General features: G+C 32.6%; 2 protein-coding genes across 6 annotated transcripts in view; one reads left to right on the plus strand and one right to left on the minus strand.

Moving 5' to 3' along the window:
* Nucleotides 1-24,790, minus strand: part of LOC124359666 (TBC1 domain family member 19) — a 29,575-nt gene that overhangs the window by 3,686 nt on the left and 1,099 nt on the right. The window contains exons 1-10 of one of the 5 annotated variants that reach the window (XM_046812602.1): nucleotides 23,844-24,037; nucleotides 15,313-15,501; nucleotides 15,020-15,158; nucleotides 10,292-10,379; nucleotides 6,333-6,393; nucleotides 3,842-3,962; nucleotides 2,631-2,743; nucleotides 1,937-2,011; nucleotides 1,087-1,149; nucleotides 477-639 (exon numbers count right to left, since the gene is read on the minus strand). In XM_046812602.1, the coding sequence (XP_046668558.1) occupies nucleotides 477-639; nucleotides 1,087-1,149; nucleotides 1,937-2,011; nucleotides 2,631-2,743; nucleotides 3,842-3,962; nucleotides 6,333-6,393; nucleotides 10,292-10,379; nucleotides 15,020-15,158; nucleotides 15,313-15,501; nucleotides 23,844-23,945 (1,114 nt within the window). In that variant the 5' untranslated portion in view covers nucleotides 23,946-24,037. Of the gene's footprint in view, nucleotides 1-476; nucleotides 640-1,086; nucleotides 1,150-1,936; nucleotides 2,012-2,630; nucleotides 2,744-3,841; nucleotides 3,963-6,332; nucleotides 6,406-10,291; nucleotides 10,380-15,019; nucleotides 15,159-15,312; nucleotides 15,513-23,843; nucleotides 24,038-24,790 lie in introns of those variants that run through there. The other 4 variants (XM_046812600.1, XM_046812603.1, XM_046812604.1 and 1 more) reach the window with 4 other exon arrangements.
* Nucleotides 16,508-19,863, plus strand: LOC124359665 (MFS-type transporter clz9-like). Its single transcript, XM_046812599.1, has 2 exons — nucleotides 16,508-16,781; nucleotides 17,359-19,863. The coding sequence occupies exon 2, from the start codon at nucleotides 17,365-17,367 to the stop codon at nucleotides 19,201-19,203; it is 1,839 nt and encodes a 612-aa protein (XP_046668555.1). The 5' UTR covers nucleotides 16,508-16,781; nucleotides 17,359-17,364; the 3' UTR covers nucleotides 19,204-19,863.

The raw sequence follows: 24,790 nt of genomic DNA on the forward strand, positions 1-24,790 counted from the left end.
CAAATTACTACATGGAATATATAAGTCATGAAAAAGTGTATTTTAGGACAAAATATAACACGCTGCAGTGATATTGTTATGGATCATAGTCAAAATTGACAAAAAACATTGTATAATTTTTTGTATGCTTTCATTTAATAAGGATTATTTTTGTTCTAAGATCTATCTATGTACAAGATCAAAGATAAAAGAAACTATTATGAGTTTTTTTATAACATTTTTTAAATGGTGGATTTGGTGACAAGAATTTTTTTTACAAATCTGGATTTGGGCCAGCTGATTAAAATTACAAAGGAATAAGTCAAAATAAAAACTTCTTTTAAACTTTTTAGGTAGATCATACTGTGGTCTTCAAACTTTATACATTGTTAAAAAATCTTTAAAAACTTGACCTCGCACTTAATATTTCCAAATGAGGTTTATCTGGCTTATGTTTTACCTTGTTAAGATACTCTGTCAGAAACTATTGATCCTACCGTACATGGTGAAACCGTGGAAAGGTATGACACCGCTGGGAGGGTACACCACCGTGTTTTCTATGGTGGCTGGTTTTGACTTCAGGATACCATGAATCGGGCTGCTGGAGCTATGGTTGAACACCGTCAAGATCTCAGTGTCTCGGGAAAAACATAACAACACCTGGCCACAAAATCGCAGTAATTACTCCTTTAATATTGGCACTTATTTTAAAAAGTTACTTCCTTACAAATTATTTTAATTTTATTCTTTTTTATGCTACAACAAAATAAAATCACATTTTGTTTTCAACAAATTGATTGTTTAAAGATTGGCAGTAATGATACATTAACTTGTAGGTAACGGCAGATATGATAGTGCACCCTACACTGTTATGATTAATCAAGATCACTCGTTTTCTACATGTTCTTATATTGTCTTATTATTGTTATATTATTGTCTTATATCTACTCATCTGTTAAGGTCCTGACTGTCAATAATTTTACACAAACAATCATAAGTTATAAATATTATTTATGATTGCCTTGATCAATGAAATTTTTCTGATTAACTTAATTTTTGGATTAATTGGGATTTGGGTTAATTCTTCTAATAACTAACTAAACTTACCTGATAAAGCATGTCTTCAAAAACAAAATATTGGTCATCATTTGAGGCTGTAAGTTGGACGTCCTGCAACAATTGAATAGAACTGTAAAAATTCATCTCTATAACTCCAAAGACTTATTGAACAACCCTCGTCCCTTTAGTCATGTAGAAGTTTGTAAATCTATAGAAAGCTGTGATGATTAAAAAATATATGAAAATAGTAGATCCTAATGAAAACTACTTGAAAGTTTTAAATAATTGCTTATATCAAACAAAAAAATTTAGAACAAACTTTATTCCCTTCAACGCAGGAGTTTCGCAAGCCATTGTCCGAGGAGTTGTAAGAATTTTCCACTGCCAGCCGCAGAAGTTATTCAGCCTACCGTTACATCGTGTGTAGGTCAGCTACCTGGTCATTGTTATTCGCAATTTACTTGAGGTTAGTTTTTAAAATATATAAAAAAACTGAAATATATGTATACAATGATAGAAACACTTATTACATTACTCTTGTTTTATAACTGTTTAAATTTTTTTTAATAAAATTAAAAAGTTCTTAATTTGACTAAACTTACATAGCCCACCCAACTTCACCACTTTTGGCACGCTATTTTGTACTTATTATACATTAACAACACATATTTAGACTTGCACTTTTATCTTTATTGACTAAAATAATGATATTTTGACACTGTGTAGTGAAAAAATTGGAAACCTAAGACAGACTAAACGGCAGTGAACACTCTAATCTATAATACTGTAAAATTTCTGCAGCGCAGTAAGCTTGCCAGCCGAGACAGCATGCAAAATCACATTGAAGGTAGATGTGCTGTGTATTAATTAAATTATTGATTTACTAAAAACTACTTACTTTGATGATAAGCTTGTCAATCATGAGATCATATTGCAGCACAGCTTGCTTCAACTCTGCAAAGTATTCTCTATGCTGTAACAAATATTTGGATTTCAGTCTTTTTAAATACACCACAAAGCTATACTATAACTAAACATAATTCAAACAAAATTAAAATACTAAAATGTATTTGAACTAAGATTAATAAAGAATTCCTCCTCCAATCGCTATTAACCTAAACAATTATTCACTTTTGATTTTTGACAGTTAGTGAAAAATGTATGTTGTTCCCATGAAAAATGAACCATGTATTTTTTACTCTGTGCTAAATTGCATCTGACTTTAACTTGGTCTGACGGCTGATAAAAAATTAGAATAATAAGAATGTTGTCGTAGTACATTTAATTTGATTTATCTTCACAAGTGTAAAACATAGTGATAGTTACATACAGTAATGTACAGTTATGTGAAACAACTATAGTAACATACCTTCATTCACATTCAAATACTTATCATTATTACGTACTACAGTATGCACTAAAATATCTTTTAGCTAATTATTGAATAAAAATTAAGTAAATAAGGCAAGATATGTTTGACGGTCAAACATCAAATCTACATTCTTATGTGCTTGAAATGTAATTCTTTTAGAAAACATAATATTCTATTGGAGATATTAAAGTAATAATGTTTAAGGACAATGATCACCTACCACAGGCTTTATGTCCGAGCCCATGACCTGAGCCCAGAGTCGACCCCTAAGACTGCGAGGGGCTCCCCTCTTGAGAAACTCCTGAGCAACTGGAGCATGATTACTGGCCAATACTGCGCAATCACCAGCAAGACAGTTATGTACATCATTTTAAAGTGGATAAACTATGACAAAGCAAGGTGCTTTACCTTGCAGCATACCTGGTCATTCTATGTGTCTGTTCCATTGAATGCATAAAGACATGTGCTGTGTTAGTATCACAATAATTGCAAATACATCTTCGGCTCCAATGGCAAACAGTTAAAATATGACACTATCAAACAGGCAGAATATAAATAAAACATTTACATATATTTAACTTTTCTACAAAAAATAAGTTAGAAAAGTGTTTAGATTAAATCGAATTTAGAAAAGATTAAGACATTTCTTGAAAATTGGCAGAGGATGAGGATCACAATGTTTTATATATATAAGGACAAGGATGTGTTTTATATATATAGTAAACAAAAATTAGATTTAAAAGTCAAATTTTACCAAAAGTCTGTTTAGTTTGTGGTTTTCATTTTATTTTTACCTAAAATTGAAAGTAAACAGTATATGAGAACTTTTAATGAAATTTGGTTTAAAACATTTCATTGGCTTATAAAAGTTACCAAATTTAATCTATTATTGAAAAAGTGTTGTGTTTCTCTAAGGAAAACAGGTCTACATGTGTACAGGTCTGCTGTGAAAAGAACAGTCCAATTTTTAAATGGCAGTTCCCATCACTAAAAGCCAAACAAGTGAAAAAATCTTTTTATTTGCATTGAATTTCTTACATACTGCATATCCTAACAATATTGTGAATATCCATTAATATCACAATATTCATTATCAATATATTTATGTATTGGATATTTATTATACATGTGAAAGGATAAAAACTGGATGCACAATATTTATGTTGGTTAGGTAGGATATGTAAACTATTCGATGAAATCAACCATATACATTTTGGTGAGTGAAAAAAGCAAACAAGGATAAGCTAAAACATTGGAGTTAAATAGCATGTTTGCTAGCTCCTTCCTCTCCTTGCACAACTGGCCTACACATATACACAAATTCATGTAATATGTACAACACTATAGTATAGGCTACTTAAAGAGTGCAGGGTGTAGATGTGGTATTAGTACATGTATTAACTTGAAAGTACGAATATCAGTCCAACTCACCTTTCTCGCCCAAAGCAGTTCTCTCTGCGTCCAAAGTCAGGTAGTGGCTGCTGGCCGAGCACATGTTGGGGTTAACTCCCAGTAAAGGCTCCCCCCTTGTGATCTGTTGGTACAGCTGTCTCTGGAGAAACACACTGTTTGTTTATTTACTTGGGCGAACAAAGATATCTCTTACTATTTATTATATATGTATTTGTTTATTACAAACTTATTAATTTGTTTGAATTGATTGAATACTAACTGAAGGTAGGAATTGGAAAAATATTGTGTTTGACTATAAAACACAAATAATAAAAGTAATTTTATTTTATGTACAATTTTAACATATCTCTTGAAGGGCTGTAACTACAGTAAAATGACCTTGAAGTTTTCCCCGTACACCTCATGCAGTTTTACACTCTTATTTTTGATCATTGCAGTATGGATAATGTTTTGTTTTAAAAAATATAAAAATTCTAAAAAGTATATGGATGCATTTAAATTATATCTTACCTCCTATAATTCTACGACTAAAATTATAATGTAGAAGTGCATAAGACTTAACACTGTTCTTATGGGGTTTAATAGTCACTAGTACAGCTGCATATTATTCCTTGTAGTGATGTGGTTTTACTGCAGGTGTGTAAAATTTGTTATCTTATTCAGTTGCATTGCTATAAGCACATATATATAATTGCATTACTATTCTATTTTGATCACGTAGGTCAGAAGGATAGGATGATTTTGCATAGAAGAGTATAAATAGTATATCTAATAGTTACTAATCCTTAATATAAAAACGAGTATAACTACATTATAAAATGCCTAGAATTGTTAAGAGTTACATAACATTACCTATGTAGGGTATATGAGGTATGGTTTCCAGCAGCTGAATTTTGCCAGTGATCATCAGACCATCACTAGATAGTCAGTAGATCATCTCTATAAGACTTTGGCTTCTCCCCTTCAGGAGACAGACATAATCCACATGTGCCAGTATTGACACTTTGCTAACAACATTAGGAGCTTCAAGAGACATCAGGCCCCCAGAAGTGTCAAGAGAACAAAAATCTACTAAGTGAATTTATTTATCCAATAGGAGATAAAAAAATGAAACTAACAACAGTCGTCAAAGGGTCACTTCTTTGGAACAACTAAACTTGGGGGAGAGGAATGAAGAAGAACATAGGGATTGCTCCACTCTTTGAGCGGTTTCATAAAAAATAACTTTAGGCCACATGACAAGCAGGAAAGATATTTGCACAAGAACAAAATAGACGATATCATTAGATCTCTAATCCCTTTACAACCCCAAGAGCAGACAGGTTTGCTCCCTGTGCAACTACAAAGAGGGGTACATTGTCACCAATCAGCAAATTTGGGGTAACCTACATCCCAGAGCTTTAGAGATGTTGTGTAGATTAGAACAATCTTCCTGAGATGACCTCCTAGCCCAAATCTTATGAACCAAGAAGTCTTACCTCCTTTCATTATTACAAAAGTTCTGAATGAATATAGAATAGATGAGATGCTCAATAATTTATCATTACATACCAATTAGCATGCATATAAATAAAAATCCACAAGAATTTTACTGTGTATTTTAGTTGGGAGTGTGGCTAGAAAGAAGTAAGCTAAGATGATATTCAACAATTAGTAAATGAGAAATATACTTCTTATAAGAAAGAAATGCAATGAGAATGTCCATACTCCGGAATTGGACATGACCCCGTTGAGCAGATTAATGATTTAGATCTTACAAGTTTGATTTAAGACTTGTAATTATCAGTCACCAAATGCTGAAGAACCTGGCCAAATGCAATCAAGAAAAGCTGGTATTGATGTCTGGTCATGAAGGCATCAGTGGAAACAAGGAGGCAGACTTAATAACAAGAAAGGGGTAAGGTCCCTCTTAACAGAATGAATCTGTTGTTTCTCTCAATTCAAAAAGACTTGAAGTAATGGAAAATTTAAGCTATAATTTCTTTGTGGCAGAAAACACACTGACTAAGATAGATAAAGTTGTACACTTGCTCTTTTGAGAAAACATAACAACGTCTTAGATCCTGTTTAAAAGAAAGATCGAGACTTCTAATAGAAGTTTTTACATGCCAGGGATCTACTTTGTAATATCTTAGGAGTGACTCATTGGTATGTAGATTTGAAAATGAGAAAGAAGAGCCAGCAAAAAAACTGTTGGTTGAACTGTTTAGTCATCTCAAGCATTAGTAAGAATGGGCTGCAACATTTTCTTGAGTTTCAAACGTGAGGGAGGCACATTCCATAAAGATAGAAGATTTACTTCAGATTTACCCTCAATTGTCTACTTTAAAATTGAGAGCCAGCATACATATTCACTTGACAGAAGCTCATTGACAAATTACCAAATGGACATAAATTTATATAGTAAGCTTTTATAGGGACCACCAGTAAGTGGTTGGAAGTACACAAAGTCACATATGTTCTCTTAAGATTAAATTTAAAATTTAAAAAACAAGCCAGCTACACTCACCAGTTCGGAGAGAGTTTTTACTTTTAGAGGTATTTGTGTGAAATCCCAGTTGCCTTCCCCACTGTAAAAAGCACTGAAAATTTAATGAAACATTATTAATATGTCAAGTATTAAATCAAAATTATAAATATATTTATGGAATAAAATTAGCATTCATTTTCCCACTGTCAATAATTATGGTTTTCATTAAAGCAATTGCAGTAAACAAACAAGTTGTTATGATTGACTGTAAGCTAGTTGTAGTAGTACCCTTTATGGTACCGTGGGACACTTATGTCCCACTTTCATTTTTGCTTTGTTACTTAAGTCTGTTGGTAGATAATAAAGTCCTGTTAGTGCTACCATCTTCAGGAATATATGTGGAATAAAAGAAAAATTAATATGAACAGCACAGCCATAGATTCCAACTTCACTAAATGTGGTTACAGCTGATTTGCACATTTCTCACATTTTGGAATGTTCAGAAAGTTGGGTTATGTGATTTTTACAACGACTCATACATTTTAAAATGGATAAAGTGAGTATTACTGTTTTAAATTGATTTTAAATATCTTATATAATATAATGGTTTATTTAGAATATAATGTTTAGTGTTTATAACTTATTTAGGTACTAATTTCCAAGTGGGACTCTATTGTCCCACTGTCCTTGAGGTGATGAAGACGTATAACTTTTATTCTACATTATGCAATATTTTTTGTAGGGTTTATAAAATAATACACTTACACGATATAATATTAACAATAAAGTATATAATGGCGTTATATTTACTACACCTTTTTAACTTTTGGCAGATAATCAGAAATAAATTGGTGCAAATAGTAATAATAAATACGTAAGCCCAAACTAAAATGTTATTAGATCTACACAGTATTGTGTTACCAACCACATGGAATATAATCGGGCTGAGTTTATTTATCGATTAGTATAACCATAAATATTGACAACCAAAATATCTATATTAGTTAGGTTATGTTTTAGTTAGTTTGTTCTTACAATTAAGATTAATAAATACCAATATTTCAATCAATCAATATAGAAAATCGGGTCCACTCATCGTTATTTGTCCTTGTTTGGAAAATATAATTGCCTCAATAATCCATCCACCACAGGCTGTTTGTTGTAAATGGTTTATTTACTACATACGTATCAAGATATTCGAATAGTTTCTTTTTGCTTACGGTCATTTTTTATTTGCAGGCATTGAATGAAGATGAGATTCTGGAGTATGTATATGGTTTACCAGACGACCCAGCCACATCTGACATTGAAGGTGACAGCGACAATGACTTTTTAGAATTTAGCGACCCTAATTCAATTTAGCGCCTACTTCTACACGTGTGAATACCCCAATTGTAATTCAACCTGTTATTGAAGATCTATTTATCCCCCAACCATCTACATCAAGGGGAAATAATGGATTATTTGAAGATGACCCACCATGTCTGCCAGTGCTTGACCATACCTAATGGTAAACAAAATGGAAATAAAACGGAAAATAAACAGGATCCATACATAAATGATAAAACCAAAAGAAAGAAAATGAAAAAGGCAATAAAGAAATCAGCTATAAAACGAAAACATTACACCATTGAGGAAAATAATCAAAGGACAAAAAAACTAACGCAAGAAGAGAGAAAAGAAATAAAAAGGCAGAAGAGGGACGAGGGTTGGGATGAGTATGACGAAGAATTTAGTTCAAATTTAGGGAAAGTCAAAGACACGGAAGCTAAATCAAACAGAACATTTTCAGTATTGAACCAGGAAATTGAATACTTTAGCCAATATTTTAATAATGAGTTACTCGTGTTGATTTGTGAGCAGACAAACCTATATACAAACCAAAATAATGCTCGAAATTGGACAAATATTGATGTGCATGAACTAAAAGCATTTTTGGGAGTAACAACTGTGATGGGCATCCACATACTTCCATCAGCAGTGAACTATTGGAGCTCTGATCCATTCCTGAATGTTCCTGGTGTCTCCCAGGTAATGACACTCAACAGGTATAAAAAGATCGTCCAGAACCTCCATCTCAATGACAATCTTCATCACCCAAAAAAAGGAGATGCAAACTATGATAAATTATACAAGTTGCGACCCTTGATTACACATATGGAGGAAAAGTGCTTTGAATGCTACACACCATCTGGTAACCTAGTAGTTGATGAGGCCATGGTAGCCTTCAAGGGTAGGTCGAGTTTGAAACAATATCAACCTATGAAACCTATCAAAAGAGGTTATAAAGTTTGGTGTTTAGCCGATGCCGAAACAGGATATGTTGTACGCTTTGAAGTTTACATAGGAAAATGTGATGATTCTAAGCAAAATGAACAATTTGCATCCTTTTTGATGTGCGAGAAGGTGGTTTTGAATTTGTGTGAACCTTTTTCTGGCACAGAAAAACTTATTGTTGTTGATAATTTTTTCAACTCTTTCAACTTGGCAAAAACCTTACTGCAAAATGGACTTTACTGTTGTGGGACTGTGCGAGGTGATTGCCTAGTGTGTTAACTAGTAAAAAGCCAGAACTGAAGAGAGGAGACTACACCTTTTCGAACCAAAGATGGCATTTGTGCTATAAAATGGCGGGATAACAAGGATGTCTGCCTACTTTCTACAGTCCATGACCCTAAAAATGTTGTATTCATCGATAGAAAAGAATCTGATGTTTCAAAAATTAAAATATCTGCTCCAGAAGCTGTTATGTCGTATAATGCATTGATGGGAGGAGGTGACAACTTCGATCAGCATCGTGTAATCTATCAAGTGGGCCGCCGATCAAGAAAATGGTGGCATAGACTGTTCTATTTCTTTTTTGAGTTGGCGCTTGTCAACTCATTCAATTTGTGGAAATTGACCAAAGTTCGGGGCAATAACTTGTCATTCAGAATCAACTTGGCTCGCCAGCTTATTGCTGGTTTCTCATCTAGAAAAGGAAGAGGCAATAAAGCAGTGGTATTCTGCCACAAGAAACCTGGACATGTGGGTGTTCCAACTGAGGTTCGTCACGTTAATGTTGGAACCCATATCCCTAAGGAATCATACACTCGACGTAGGTTCAGGCAATGCAGTACCAAAAATGAAGAAAAGATAACAAAAATAGTGTGTTCAAACTGTGATGTACCTTTATGTGCAGTGCCTTGTTTCGAATTTTTTCACAGGAAATGAGTGTAGCCGAAATCATGTTTATTAATATTAAAATATCAATTTATGTTGTTAATACAATATATTATATAGATATACAATATATACATATAAATTGATTGAATCTTTTACAATATACATTATTCTAATTTAGTTTTTTAGACATTACTTTGTAAGTATAAATTTTGTTGTATTTGTGAATGTATGAATACATATATACATTTATTAAATTTTTTACAATATGCATACTCTCATTTAGTTTCATAGACATAACTTTGTAAGTATCAAACTGTTTGTGCAGAGTTTCTCCTTAATTTTGTATTTTCAATACATTTTTACTTGATTGAAATGTTTGTGTTACTTTGTAATTTTAATATTACAAATGCTAACTAATATAATTTACATATAATACATAAAAATTTGAATACCCATAAAATAAATAATTGAAAAGAATGATTAAAACTAAAATAAAGTAATGCACTGAAGAACAGCGGGACATATAAGTCCCACATAAAAATTTTGAGCTCTGACCCTTATAAGACAGTGGGACATTTATGTCCCACTTGGAATTACTAAAAAAGGTTTAGTGCAAAAAATATGACAATACTAAAATTGTTTATTAGTGTCAATATACTACATAAAATTAAAAAATAATACAAAACCAATAATATGGATAATCTTGAGAAGAATCTCTATGATCTACGGAATTTATTGAAGGGTTTATTCACTAATTATATATAAATTTCAGTATTCATTGAAAATGAGAATGGCTGATCATCATCATTGCTAAAATCAGATATAATACTTACTCAATTGGCCTGTAATTAGGGCTTCTTATCCACAGCAGAACTTCCAAGAAATCTTTTGGAGCGTACACTGGTCTGTATGGTGTTAAATCTGTAACATGTTTATTCAAGGATTCCTTGTCACATAAAAACATTTATAGAAATACAGAACATTAAACAAATTTATTATGGTCAAATTATCAAAACATCAAAAATATAGATTAGTTGATTTCCATATATCCCATCTGCATGGTTTCTATTCCAGAACCAACATCACACATTCCCACATTTATACAGCTCATGGCAGCTGAAATATTATCCTATATATACAGTACATATCATAAATGCAAAAGTCTATGAAGACGTTTGGATGTTTGATACTCAATGACACAAAAACTATAACTATATTAAAACAAAAACACCTATAACAAAACCACAAACAAAAATATGGTATATATATATATATATATATATATATATATATATATATATATATATATATATATATATAATACATTTAAATGGTTAATAACTGTGTTAATAACATCATTGGCCTTGACTAACCGAAAACCTAAAGTCTCACAACTACAGTCATTTCTATACAGAGATACACAAATATCAACGCAATAAAGTTAAAGCTAAAAGAGCCTATGGAGATAAATATAAATCCAAGCACTAATTATTACCTCAAAAATTACAGATCTAATATAATGGCTGTTTGAGCTTTAACTTTGAACTTATATAAACAGGCCACATAAAAAGCCTAGCAATCCGAGCCAAACAGTTATATTCTAACAATTCCGATTACCATAATTATATTGAAACATTATCTACGCATTTAGTGCTGGAAAATACCCTACAAAGAGTATTAGAAATCAATTTCAAAAATGTAAAAGTATTAATTACAACACCATTATTCAAGAAAACAAGAAAAATTATAAAAACGATCCAAAATTTTCCGGATCTACACACAGTATTTTCCGGGGCTACATAAAACTAACAACATATTAAAAACTGCTTACAACATTTTTGAATCAATTCCCTTGGCATAAAATTTGTTTTCAAAACCCCTAAGAATTTTTAATATAACCCCTAACTTTAAGAACCTTCTATAAAACCTAAACTATTGCCTAACCAAAAACCAAATTCAAATCTATATATATAAAAGAAAGTCGTGTTAGTTACACTATTTATAAGTCAAGAACGGCTGAACTGATTTGGCTGAAAATTGGTAGGGAGGTAGCTAAGAACTGGGAGAAGAACATAGGATACTTTTTATCCCGTTCCCGATTCAGGATTCCGCCCCACTGGTCTCTAAAAGTTCAGAAATACCCGTAAGAAATGCATTGCAGCAAACATATGTTATTAAGTGAAAGAGCCTTTTCAAATTTAATCTGCTGTTCTTTGTAAACATATATGTGACAAAAGAAATTTATATGTTTATAATATAATTTAATTACTATTTTAAATTTCTTTACACTTATAGTTTGAAAGCATAGAGTAAGCTCAAGAGAAACAGCAAATTTTGTTTCAACTGTTTCTGCAATCACTGTTAAACATAGACTTTACTATCCAGATAATACAATTCAAATTTGACGTAAAAATTCACCTTTAACTGCAATATTTATCTAATATAAACCATGCTCATGCTTGATCAGAAGAGCAATGCAGATATCAAAATTACTATCTTACGTTGGCTACAAATATAAAGAATGTTATAAAACCAACCTTAGTTGTTTTTTTTTTTTGACAGAAGTATGGTTCTCAAAACTCCGTGTGTACATATTCTCTCAATCGAGACAACAAAGCAAGCTCAATCATGGCATCGGAGATATAACTAATTTAATCCAGAAGTGATACACGCGCAAAGCTTAAAATAAAAACCATACGCAATTTCGCTTAACATCTGAAGCTCATAATCATTAGACTGTAATAATATGTACCTAAGATATGCCTATTTTCGTTTCAAAATTACATTGAGCGCCATCATTTATTACATTGAATTCCGCACTAATGAATTCCGACTTTTTGACTCCTGTCCATGATGGTCTAATATAGTTCAATTGTATACAAAAATCATAGAATATTGGAGAAAAATTCCAGTTATTTCACAGGTGCATATTGAGACTGTTTTAACATTTAAATCTTAAATAGATCATGAGCTTGGAGTATCTGTCAGTGACTATCATTTATCTCAGAAGGGTAATAACAACGTTTAAAAGAAATATGCTCTCCTACGTCCCAATTTTTCTGTAGAAAATCGTGTGCGAAGCCATGGGTAACAGCTAGTACTAATAAAAACTTGTTAGGTTGCCATTCTTATGAAAACAAAGGTTGTCCTAGATGCTAAATTCTAAACTTTTCTAAAACTTTTACAAGTAGTACTACAGGGTGGAGCGCGGTAATTTGCTTTTTTGCACTGCAGGCTGTGGCGGCACTGTTGGTCGAAGAGAGGGGAGAGTGGGCGTGGCTTATAGTGGCTGACGGGAGATTTGTATTCCTCCGCGTTCCAGTTGCCATCATGCAGTGGACACAAAAGGAGAGGTCGTTTTGTGTTAAAGCGTATTTTTCAAATGCTCACTCGATCATTGCAGTGCAGCGTGCTTTTCGTTTACGATTCGCTGTTCCCCCACGCGGACGTGTTCCTGGTCGGCAATCAATTGTAAATTGGGTAACTGCGTTCAGAACAGCAGGGAATGTGTCATATGTACGAAGGGGACCTCAGAGAAGGATTACAACACCGGAAAACATCGATAGAGTTAGAGCAGCAGTACTGCAATCTCCAAAACGCTCTGCTCGGAAGCAATCACTTGCTCTTGGCATTTCAAGACGTTCTCTCCACCGGATTCTTCATGATGAACTGAGATTTCACCCGTATAAAATGTGCGTGGTCCATCAATTGTCAGCACGGGACTATTTGACACGGCGTACTTCTTGTGAAGACATGCTTGCAACTATACCGTGTGACGCAATTGTGTTCTTTTCTGATGAGGCACATTTTCACCTCAGTGGGTGTGTCAACAAGCAAAACATGCACTACTGGAGTGAAACAAACCCCAGAGAAGTCCACCATAGACCTCTGCATTCGGACCGCGTCACTGTGTGGTGCGCCATATCACGAGTAGGCATCATTGGCCCTTACTTTTTTCAGGATAACCGTCGTGTCATAACTGTGAACTCCGAACGATCCTTGACTATGATACAGGATTTTTTTCAGCCGGCTCTTGAGGCAATGCAATTAGAGGATACATGGTTCCAACAGGATGGTGCCAGTGCACACACAGCGAAGGTTACCATGAATTGTTTGAGGCAAATGTTTCCTGGACGGCTTATCTCTTTGAGGGGTGATATGAACTGGGCGGCACGCTCACCAGACTTAGCCCCATGCGATTTTTTCCTTTGGGGTTACCTGAAGTCGAAGGTGTATATCAACCGTCCCAGCACCTTGGAAGACCTAAGGAACAATATTGAGGCTGAAATTGGCAGAATACCAGTCGACATGCTTGTTAGAGTTAATGAAAACTTCAGAAAACGTATGCAGCAGTGTGTGGTTGCCGAAGGTCGACATTTGCCAGATACATTATTTAAAACCATGTAATTTAACAATTCCCTTACTGTTCAATATAATTAAAATAAAAAAATAATTTTTTCTAATGTTCATAATTTTTTTATTTCATTTCCAAATCAGCAAATTACCGTGCTCCACCCTGTACTAATAAAATATATCTAATTTCAAATAACATTTATTGTAAATTAACAAAGAAAGCAGTTTGAATGAATGAATACGCGTAAATGACGTTTATTCCAGCAATTTTTTACAAGTAATCTTTGAAATAGGTTAATTATGACTCCATCGACAATAATGTATAGATATTTAGTAAAATAAAACAAAAATGATAAAAAAACCTTGTTAAAAATTCGGCTGTTTTCTAGCAAATTTTATCCCAAGGGCTATATTGGTTTAATGCCAATCACTTACATATTAGACATGTGTGCCCGATTGGGTACATGACGGCAGTTGTGAATGATCATCCCATGGGTTACACGTTGTTGTGAACGTGTTAATTTAATTTTAACTTAAGTAGAACACATTTGTTAATAATTTTTATTTTTAATAATTAAAGCCACTTCCAAGAATTTTTTATAAGATACAAAGGAGTTAAAAAATTACAATATAAATTTAAATTTGAACAATTTATCCTATATTTTAAAACAACACTGTTGAGATATTAAGAGACTTGGAACTAGGAATCAATCTTTAATTATAGGTGCACAAATACATTGCTACTACAACAGCATGAAACTAACTGCAGAATCTCATTATACTGACTATCAGTTAATACAGAGAATCAAACCAAATTGTAGCTATACTATAGAAAATTCTTCCAAGGGCTGTGAAAAGAGCAGACTACGCATGCCTAAAATGAACTTCACCACCTGGCTTCATTATAACCCATTGTGTTAATTAACTGAATACATTTTGACAATCTTTCAATCAACACCATTAAGGACAAAAGCACAAAATTCAATTTTAACTACTAGTCACAAGTAAATTAATTTTATTTATTTGTTTTTCATAATTGTGTAAGTCCCAATTACTGATCTTAAAGAATATGTTTAAATAAAGAATTGATCACTAACAAATAACACTGCTGAAAACCAGTAAGCATTCTGTAAATTGACTTATATCAATTCTGTAACCCAAATCTATTTGCAAACATCCATGACTGCCACCATAACTTATTCACTAACCAATATCATATGTGCTCAACTCATTCCACTTCTCCTCCAGCTCATCTTTGTCTGAAGCTAAGCGGAACCTGGCCAGTGACACTCCAATCTCAGTGCACATAGAGTTTAATGATTTGTGAATGCGTTTCTCCCATTGCATCTGTTAACAATTAAAATATGCCACAGATTCAAGCTCAATTCTTGAAATATGTGCTTTTCTCAGAAGCTTAAATGAAGAAGTATACTAAAAATGTCCACACCCACTGATTTTAATTTGAACTATCAATTGGAAAACTCACAAAAATATAAATTACCTGAGCTTTTCTCAAATATGCAAGCGGTTCCTTATAAGAATTGGCAGTGACTTGTATCTGGTTGTTATGAGACCTCATCCAATGGAAAACTGTATTCCGAAGTTCAGTTTCCATCCCTGACTCTTTCATGGCCTCTAACAGAGTCTCCTTGAAGTTGTCTTCTTTGACACTTGTAGAAGCTGCTAACTTCTGTGTAATAACTATTTCATTAATCACTTCAATAACTAAAATTTTGTTATTTGCTCATTATGTTTTAAGAGGCTATATGTAAAAAAAAAAAGCATCTGATAGAAATCTGAATGATTTCTTTAGACTTTTAATCTATAAAAGTTTGTCCATTGAGAAAAAAATTCTGCAGTTTCTTGTGGTATGACTATATTATTTATATTAACTGATAATGGTTTTGGTTGGTTAGGTAATTGAGACCTAAGGGGTAGGGTATGTAAGCGGACCCGATTTTTTATATTGATATTTACAAACGATATAACTTAATTATAACTTTCGATTTAACCAACCGATTCTGATTTTTAACAGTAACTAACTTGTATCTACCATAAACACTTTTTCATATAATAAACGTATTTTCTTTTATAGATAATAACAGACAATCGAAAGTTCTTGGAGGACCATGAAACTAAGTTTAAAAAGTGGCATACCAGCCAACCTGCTTGCATATCATCTCTGTGGTATAGAAGAGAAGTGCGGTTTTAAAGAGAAGATGCTTCAACAACTTCTCAAAAGCGTTTATTCATTGCTACCCAGGAGAAAACATATAAATAATTACGCATATTTCGTATTTCCTATTATAAATCGTTTTTATGTTGTTATCATTTCATAATAATTTATGAGTTTTTCCTATTTCCAGTTCTAATTGTTTGTTTGATCATTAGAGGTCATTTATTATTTATAAAATTATATCAAATATTTTAATTTAAAATGTAATTATGACTATAGATGTGTTGTATGATTTATAAACGCGTATTCGATAAATGAATATTAAGTTTCGATAGTTGTACTAATCAATATAAAAAACCGGATCCGCTTATCGTACTCTACCCCAGAAAAATTACATAGACTAAAATCACATTACATTCTCTTCTTGCCCATTGGAGAGCATCTATAAATCATCAATTGAAACACATTAATATTTAATAGAAATGGGAAATCTTATACTCATAGAAACAATTTGTTTTATATTTTAGGGGAGAGGGGGGTACCTTTGAACTGGGGGCACATTTGAACAAGTTTAAATTTCCCGCCATTTGATGAGCTAACTGCCTGATTTTTTTTCTACTTCTTCTTCTCATCTGTATGACCTAGTACACCTGTTTCCCTCCATTTCTTTTAACCTTTGTATTCAGTGCCAGATAGGTTAGGTTTTAGCCACATTTTGTAAACTTTTGAGTTTTGAGTTGTAAGACTGTCAGCGGAAGAAAGAATTGAAGAATTGACCAACCTTATATTCTAAGGTAAGTACATTTATTGAGCAATTTTTTGAATATAATAACATAAGATAATCTGTTCAACTAACTAAGAAAAAAATCAGTTTCTTCTACTGTGACATGTGGGGTACATTTGAACAAACATTGGGGGGTACATTTGAACATTCTAAAATTATTCATAAAAGTTACTGGTTTTGTAAAAAAAGGTAAAATATAAGAAAGCCGAATTTTTTAGGTTATTTATTAGCATTTGTACAAGTTAAACAATTTATTTATTTTATTTTTTACTGGAAATTATAAATATTAAGAGAATTGTTTTAAACCTAGAACATATAATGGTAGGCTATCATCAAGATAGAATAAGCATGAGGCCTATTTTTTGTATTAGTTCCATGTTTATATTTTTAAATCTAGTACTTTTCTTACATTAAAACACACAAGTTGTCTTACGTCTTAAATCTCTTCATTAAAAAAAATTTGATATCAGCAGCCTAATATTGAAACAAACCTAATTTGATCTTACATTGTAGGCCTTGGCCTACTAAAACAATAAATTACTAACTTACATTATGTTTAGGTAATAACTCACTTTGTATTGTTTCAGGTTACAATGGTTAGAAACTACATCAAGAAAAAAGTGGGCCCAGAGATAAATGAGCGAGATGTGGAGGAAGCTGTTAAGCTTGTTTTGGAAAAAAACGTCCCGATACGTCAAGCAGCAGAATCGTTTGGCTTGGTTCATACCATGTTATTCTATCGAATAAAAAAAGCAAAGGCTCTTCTAAAGACAAATTTACCATCTGAGCACACTGATATCCGAGTCCCTTCAGCACCCGCACCCCTTTTAACATTTAATAGCAAGTACACTTCTAACCAAGTATTTTCAGCTCAAGAAGAAAAAATGCTAGAAGAATATATTATTACATGTTCTGCGATGAACTATGGTCTCACGTACAAAATCATTAGAGCTCTTGCATTTCAGTATGCAGAAAAATTGGGCCGATGTCCAAAAAAATGGGAAGATAATAAAACAGCTGGTTTAGATTGGTTGAAAGGTTTTATGAAAAGACATAAAGATTTATCACTGAGAAAACCTGAAAACACAAGCTTAGCTAGAACATTAGGTTTCAATCGGAAAAACATTGAAGAATTTCAAAAAAACTTAGATGATGTTTACAAAAAACACAAATTTTCTCCGAGTGACATTTACAATCTTGATGAAACTGGGATTAAAACTGTCGTGCAAGCCCCAAATGTTGTAGCTAAAAAAGGCACTAAACAAGTAGGCCAAGTTGTGTCTGGAGAAAGAGGCAGCCTTATTACAATGGTTGCTACTGTTAATGCGGCAGGCAATACCATTCCTCCAGTTTTCATATTTCCCCGAGCTAGACTACATGACAGTTTAATGGTAGGTGCTATCAGTGGAAGCTTAGGACTTGTTAACTCCCCTACTAGTGGGTGGATCACTAATGCTTTGTTCCTCAAAGTGCTGGAGCACTTTGTGAAGTACAGCCACTGCTCAAAAGAATCACCAGTTTTGTTGATTCTCGACAACCACGAATCCCATTGCACTCTGGATGCAATATTATACGCAAGAGATAATGGTATTTGTATTGTGACAATACCTCCTCATTGTAGCCATCGTGTCCAACCTCTAGATGTTTCAATTTTAGGACCATTTAAACAAAACTTAGCCACAGTTCAAAATAACTGGCTAACAAACAACCCCGGATCTAAACTCTCAATTCATGATTTAGCTGGGTTGGCATCAAAAGCTTTTAATTTAGCATTTACAAGGAAGAATATCTTAAAAGGATTTGAGGAGTGTGGAATATGGCCATATTCTACAACTGTGTTTACTGATGAAGATTTCCCATTTTCTGAAGCGATGATAACCTCTAGTACGCCTACACCTGACACTACGAAATCTTCTAATCTAGGACGCGAAAATGAAAATTACAGCCAAGGTACATCTAATGCTAGACCTACAGGTTCAACATCAATTGAAAATGAAAGCCTAAATGATGGGATTTTAAACAAAACCGTAGCAGTGTCTCCTAGTCCAGAGGTTGTTAGGCCTTATCCCCAGCTGCAGGCAAAATCTTCAGTAGAATGTAAAAAAGGAAGAGAACCAGGAAAATCGAAAATAATTACGGCCACTCCAGAAAAAATTCGGTTGGAAGAAGAAATCAAAAGAAAGCTTTTAGAAAAACAGAAAAAAGAAGAACTAAGGAAGCAGCGTGACATAAAGGCAAAAAGAAAATTAGATTTACCAGAGAAAAACAAAAAATCAGGACATAACAAAAGAAGAAAAACAAATGAGCATAAATCTATTTCATACGAGTCTGACTGTGACGATCCTGACCCAATTTATATGGAAAGTGGAGAATGGTGGAGAGCTCTGAAGAAGATGACAACTTCGATAGGCCTAACCTGTCTAAACAAGTAAAAATATGTCCGATGCTTGAAAAATACTATGCTGTATTTTATGATATAAGTTGGTATTTAGGAAGGGTGGTTGATTTCCCGGATGAAGGATTTTCTAAAATTAAGTTTTTGAAAGAAGGACTTGGAGATTCATATGAGTGGCCAAAACATGATGATGTTCAAGTGATAGAAAATAAATATCTTTTTTACGGGCCAGTACCTTTGATTGGAAATGGACCCTTTCTCATCGACGACAAGTGTAAAAGGAGAATTCGATCAAAATACTCAATGTTAAAAAAGTAGAAGTTGAACCTAAATTTTGTTTACACAATCTGTAATGTACCTTTGATTAGTGCACACTATGAATAAAATGTTTTTGTGTATTTCCTTAGTTTTTCTTTACTAATTATCCAATGTTCAAATCCACCCCGTCCTTGTTCAAACCTACCCCAGGCTTTCAAATGTACCCCTTAGTGGGGTACATTTGAACAACATGCAGTGAACTTTAATTTTTTTTTTTTTAGCCTAGATATTTTGAAGATTATTAACATTAATTTAAGTAATTTGTTGCATAATAGTCTAAAGATCAATGTCCCCATGCTTGTTTATCAAAATAATTAATTTAAAAAAATACAAAAATATTTTTTCAAAAAGTGTTCAAAGGTACCCCCCTTTCCCCTAATTATAATAGTTATCTGAACAAATATATTATAACCTAAGACATTTGTATGCCTTTTGTTACCTTGATAGAGCTTGCCTAACAAATCCATGAGTAACTCAACCATCTTGATGTCTTATCTCAACTTTATTTCAGAGTTCCTTCCAAACACTTGTACTAAGAAGTGAGCATTTTTTACCAGAATTATTCCTATAACTGTGCATCTAGCACCCCTAAAATAAGCCTTAAGCCTGCAGTATTTTGACAATGTTATCACAGATTCTATCGCCTTAAAACAGAAGTTCAGTTGTCATACAAAATACCTATATGGATGACAATGTCCATAGTGATATATATTTCTACATTTGATCACATAATTTCTTTATGGTCACATAAGTTTTAATAAAACATATGTTAAAGGATTGAACCAGCAAAACCCATTGGATTGTGTCTATTATGCACAACCATCTGATGACTTTCTAGATCACTAACTCTAAAGTATGGAAAACGTGACTTGAAGAAAACCCCCTGTTTTACAAATGTACCTAGCTTTGACAACATTACCATCACACAAACATGTTGGAGAGCAGGTTTAATTAGAGCAAAATTCAATAATGATAAGTAATATTTTCTCAAAAAAGATTAATTGAGAAGATGACGACCACAGAGCTGTAGGCAATAGATCACTTTAAATTTAGCTCTGGGTCAATAGAAGTCAAGATGAAGAGAGATGAAATGAGGGTTGGTAAATTTTTATAATGTAGAATCCACTGATCTGCTTAGTTGTTCAGAAAATCAACTGAAGTGAATTTGGTGGACCTACATTTTTTAAAAGTGCACTGCCTTCAACAGAGTAAGTCTAGATCCACGTTATTTTGTTCCAAGCAGCTGCTCAAAATAATTTTTTCTCTGGAGACTTTGGAAAAACCTTGCGAATGAACAGTTTGATAATTTGGCACATAGCCATTGTAGATGTTAATCCATTAGGAATATTTTGTGATGGGTTCACACCTAATAAGGTGGAGACACGAACTGGATTTAAGGTAAGGTTCTACAGTCACCACCCCATAGGCCATAGAGTAGCATCTGATGTTCTCCCCTTAAGTAGATTGTTGTCTTCCCATAAGCAGATTGTTGTCTTCATAAATTGTGGCATTATGGTAGATTGTCCGATCACAGGGCATGAGCATCTGCGGAAATAGTTTCATAGAGCATATTTAGGGATATTCACTCTATAGATTTTGTAATGAGTAGAAGGAAACTGCAGAACATCTGCTTTTTGATTGTCCTTCACTAGTAAGGGAGCATTGCGCCATCTTTGGCATCTTGGATACTGGTAATGAATTTCTCCGGGAAGACTTGATCAGTTGTTTCCAGCGTTTTGTGAGACTGCTGAAATTGTAAAATGGTAGGCTTCATAGTACAGTAAGGTGGGAAAAGGCTCCATAATGATTCAGTACTGGGCATTAGACTGAAACTTAGAAGGCAATTTTTTTATGCTTGGGTTAAAAGATGGAACAACATTAAGAGATCCAACATTGAAAAAAGTAAAAGTAGATTATTTAATTCTGTTTATTAGTTGAATATATATGGAAATGGCTGTTGAAAACAATAATTTGATTTTATTTTTAAATAAGTAAAGTTTGTTAAAAAAATTCTAATCAGAAACTATTTTTATGGATTTGAAAGCAAGATTTAGTTTTAAAAATAGCAAGCAAGGTGTGATGTATTTATGGAGGACATAAAGATGAGAGTCAAAGATAAAAACAGAATACTGGTAGCCTATCTAGGGGATAATTAAAAACCATTACATCTATTTCAGTTAGCTTTTAAAGGGTTTCAACTTTACCTTGGACTCATTTTATTTCATTTTACATTCAACAGATTTTTCTAATTTTAAATTTTGAACAAAGCAATTAAGAAAGTACATAAATATAGAAAATACATTATGATAGTATGTAGGAGCCCTAACCATTAATTAACAATGCAAATGAATATTTAAATAGTGAATAATTTATATGAATAAATTATAATAATAGAATAAACAATAAAATCAATAAATACAAATAAATAATGATAGATAGAGGACAGTATGATTACAAAATAACAAGAAAGATTGATAACCAAAAAAGATAGTTGGAATAAAAATTCCATTTAGCAATACAAATTAATTCAAGCCACAAAATACTTTTCCTCAACATGAATGTTCCACAATTTTTGTCTTTGAGCACTGCTACACTGTCCTAGAAAAAGGCAACAATTTTAGCAACACTCTTTCCAGATGTTTGAAGTCGGACCATCAAACTGTTTGCTGTATAGTTAGTGCGATGGTATTGCCTGACGAACAGTTCGCTACTTTTGTGATCATATCATATTCAAATACTATTATGTGACCATAGCTTCTGTTTGATTATCAAATCAAAATACTTATAGTTTTTGTTATGTGTTATGGTATTTTATCTTATTGTTTTGGGACTACATATGTATTTACATCCATGGCATATTATAAGCCAGTTTGGACTATAATGAAACATTAATTAATAGATAGAAACGTAAATTTTGTATCCTGCTTATTTTGCACAAATTCACCTAGCATACCTGGATAAAATGTTACGTACCGTACCCAAATATGCCCAGATGACAACAAATTACAATTTTATCTAGTCAAATAAAACCTAACCCACTCTATTGAGAAAACTTACATGTAGGGAAATAACTACTAATTTATTTTACCATAAAAGTAAATGTATGAATCTTAAAGATACATGATACAATTTTTTTCTAACGTAAATTATTCTTAAATACTTTTTCAACCATCTCGTAAATCAGTAGACTAAAACTATTCCTTTTAGCGCCTACCATTTTTTTGACAGGGCAAGGCCTAGTTAGCTAAAATTTCCAATATACATATATAAATTATTACTCCTTTACTTACATATTTCCATTGTACTTATAACGCCTGTTTCACTTGTCATCAGTAACTTCTTAATAAATTTACATTTGTAAGATTATACAAATAGTTAGAGACATTTCTTTTTAAAATCACAACTTCACAAAACATAGTAATTTGCTGTTTCGTAACAGGAACCTATTTCCCTGGGCTAGCCAGTTATAAAGCGGTTCAATATATATATATATATATATATATCTAGTCGAATCATACAATAAAACACACATACATATAAAATCTGTTACTGTATGTGAAATTTCACATAAATTACTGTAACTCAGGTAGTGTTTATGAAGTAACTTTTAAAATTATTGTTACGCATAACAACGGCCTAACAATAATAGTACATGACACTATTTAATTTTAAATAAATTGTATTTTTTTTATTTAATATCAATGTGTAGTGAAAAAACTTATGAGCCCTTTTTAAGTCAACTTTATTTCATTCTTAGTTTGTTTGCTAATATTCATTTTAAGGTCTTTCACTAAAATTTGTATGAGATATAAAACTTATTTTACGGACTTAAATGCCACCAACAATACATAATGCTAAGACCACAAAAAAGTCAAACATATAGGCCTACATAAAACAATGATTATGAATATTTCCCATGTAGAATAGCAGCATTTGGATGCCTGAAAATTTAAAATAAAGCAAAATGGTCTGTCTGAGGTACCAGACTGTTTGTTTGTCAGTGGTCTATTTCAATGCTTTGAAATATTTGGTTAGCAAAGAATGTTTAATGGTTCATTTGTTTGTAAAAAGTACTAGGCTACAATTTTCACGAGTTTGATATACCGTAGTACAAATAATATTCTGTACATTTTTCATAATAACTGTAGGCCTATAGGCCATGTAAAAGTAAAAAATAATCTCAGACTTAACAATGATAGTCACAATACAATCCGTAGTTCAGATTGATACTTTGTAATGTAACTAAAAATGTTAATAAAACACTAGGTTGCTGAACAACATGATAAAGTGATAGCCTGCAATCTCAAGTTTAAATTTTTGCCAACATCGAGTTGGTTGCTATAGTAACAATACACTTACTTGTAGATCAGTATAAAAATCTTTGTATATTTTCATGTTCTGTATTTCTTCTGATAGTTTTTCAACTGACAGGTGAATACTTTTATCTTTCATGTCATCCATTGCTAGATATGAAAACTTCTTTCCAGGTTGTGACAGTAGACAGTAATTTGTTTACATGTTCGTCCACAAATACTGCAGACGGATCCAGTGAAGCTGCTCTCAACAACTCGTAAGCTTCCGTTTCAAAGGCGTTTAAAATGAATTAGTTTAGCTCTCGTAATCAATACAGTATTGAGAAAGTTATATATTACAGGAATTTATAATATATAACTTGCACGTATCCTTGGTATGTAGTAATGTTATTAAATAAATTTGATATTTTGATGTTTGATTAATTATACCGTTACTTTGGTACATGGATTCATGGATTCAAATACATTATTACTCTTTTACTTGTATATTTCTATTGTATTTATAACACCTGTTTTACTTGCCAGTAACTTCTCCATCAATTTACTTTTGCAAGTTTATACAAATATTTATAGACACTTATTTAAAATCACAACTACACAAAACATAGTAATTTGCTGTTTTGTAACAGGAACCCTTTTCCCTGGAATAGGCGGTTATAAAATGGTTAAAACCACTGGATTATAAATGAGATAGTGTGGATATAAATGGACGAGTAATACTGTCCCTGGCCGAAGCCCTTTAAATCAATTCCGTCTTTCTCACATTTCTATTGACGCGACTTGGACATGTGATGCACATTACGTCCAGCCCGGCTTGGTTTGCCTCGTCAATCTCGAATACAGCTTATTCAGTAGCATGTTATTACTTTGCAGTTCTGTTACTATTCTTGATACTTTTTTTGTAATTACATTAAATCTTGTAGCCTTAGTTCTTAGGCTTAGATATAGGAGTTTACGGTCCATTTAAAAATGTTATAACACTACCATAAATGA

This window comes from Homalodisca vitripennis, chromosome 4 (genome assembly GCF_021130785.1).
Source record: "Homalodisca vitripennis isolate AUS2020 chromosome 4, UT_GWSS_2.1, whole genome shotgun sequence".
Classification (NCBI taxonomy): Eukaryota; Metazoa; Arthropoda; class Insecta; order Hemiptera; family Cicadellidae; genus Homalodisca; species Homalodisca vitripennis.

Coding starts and splice junctions, on each gene's coding strand:
- LOC124359665 (XM_046812599.1), top strand. CDS start 17,365: ATGGTTAGAAACTACATCAAGAAAAAAGTGGGCCCAGAGATAAATGAG.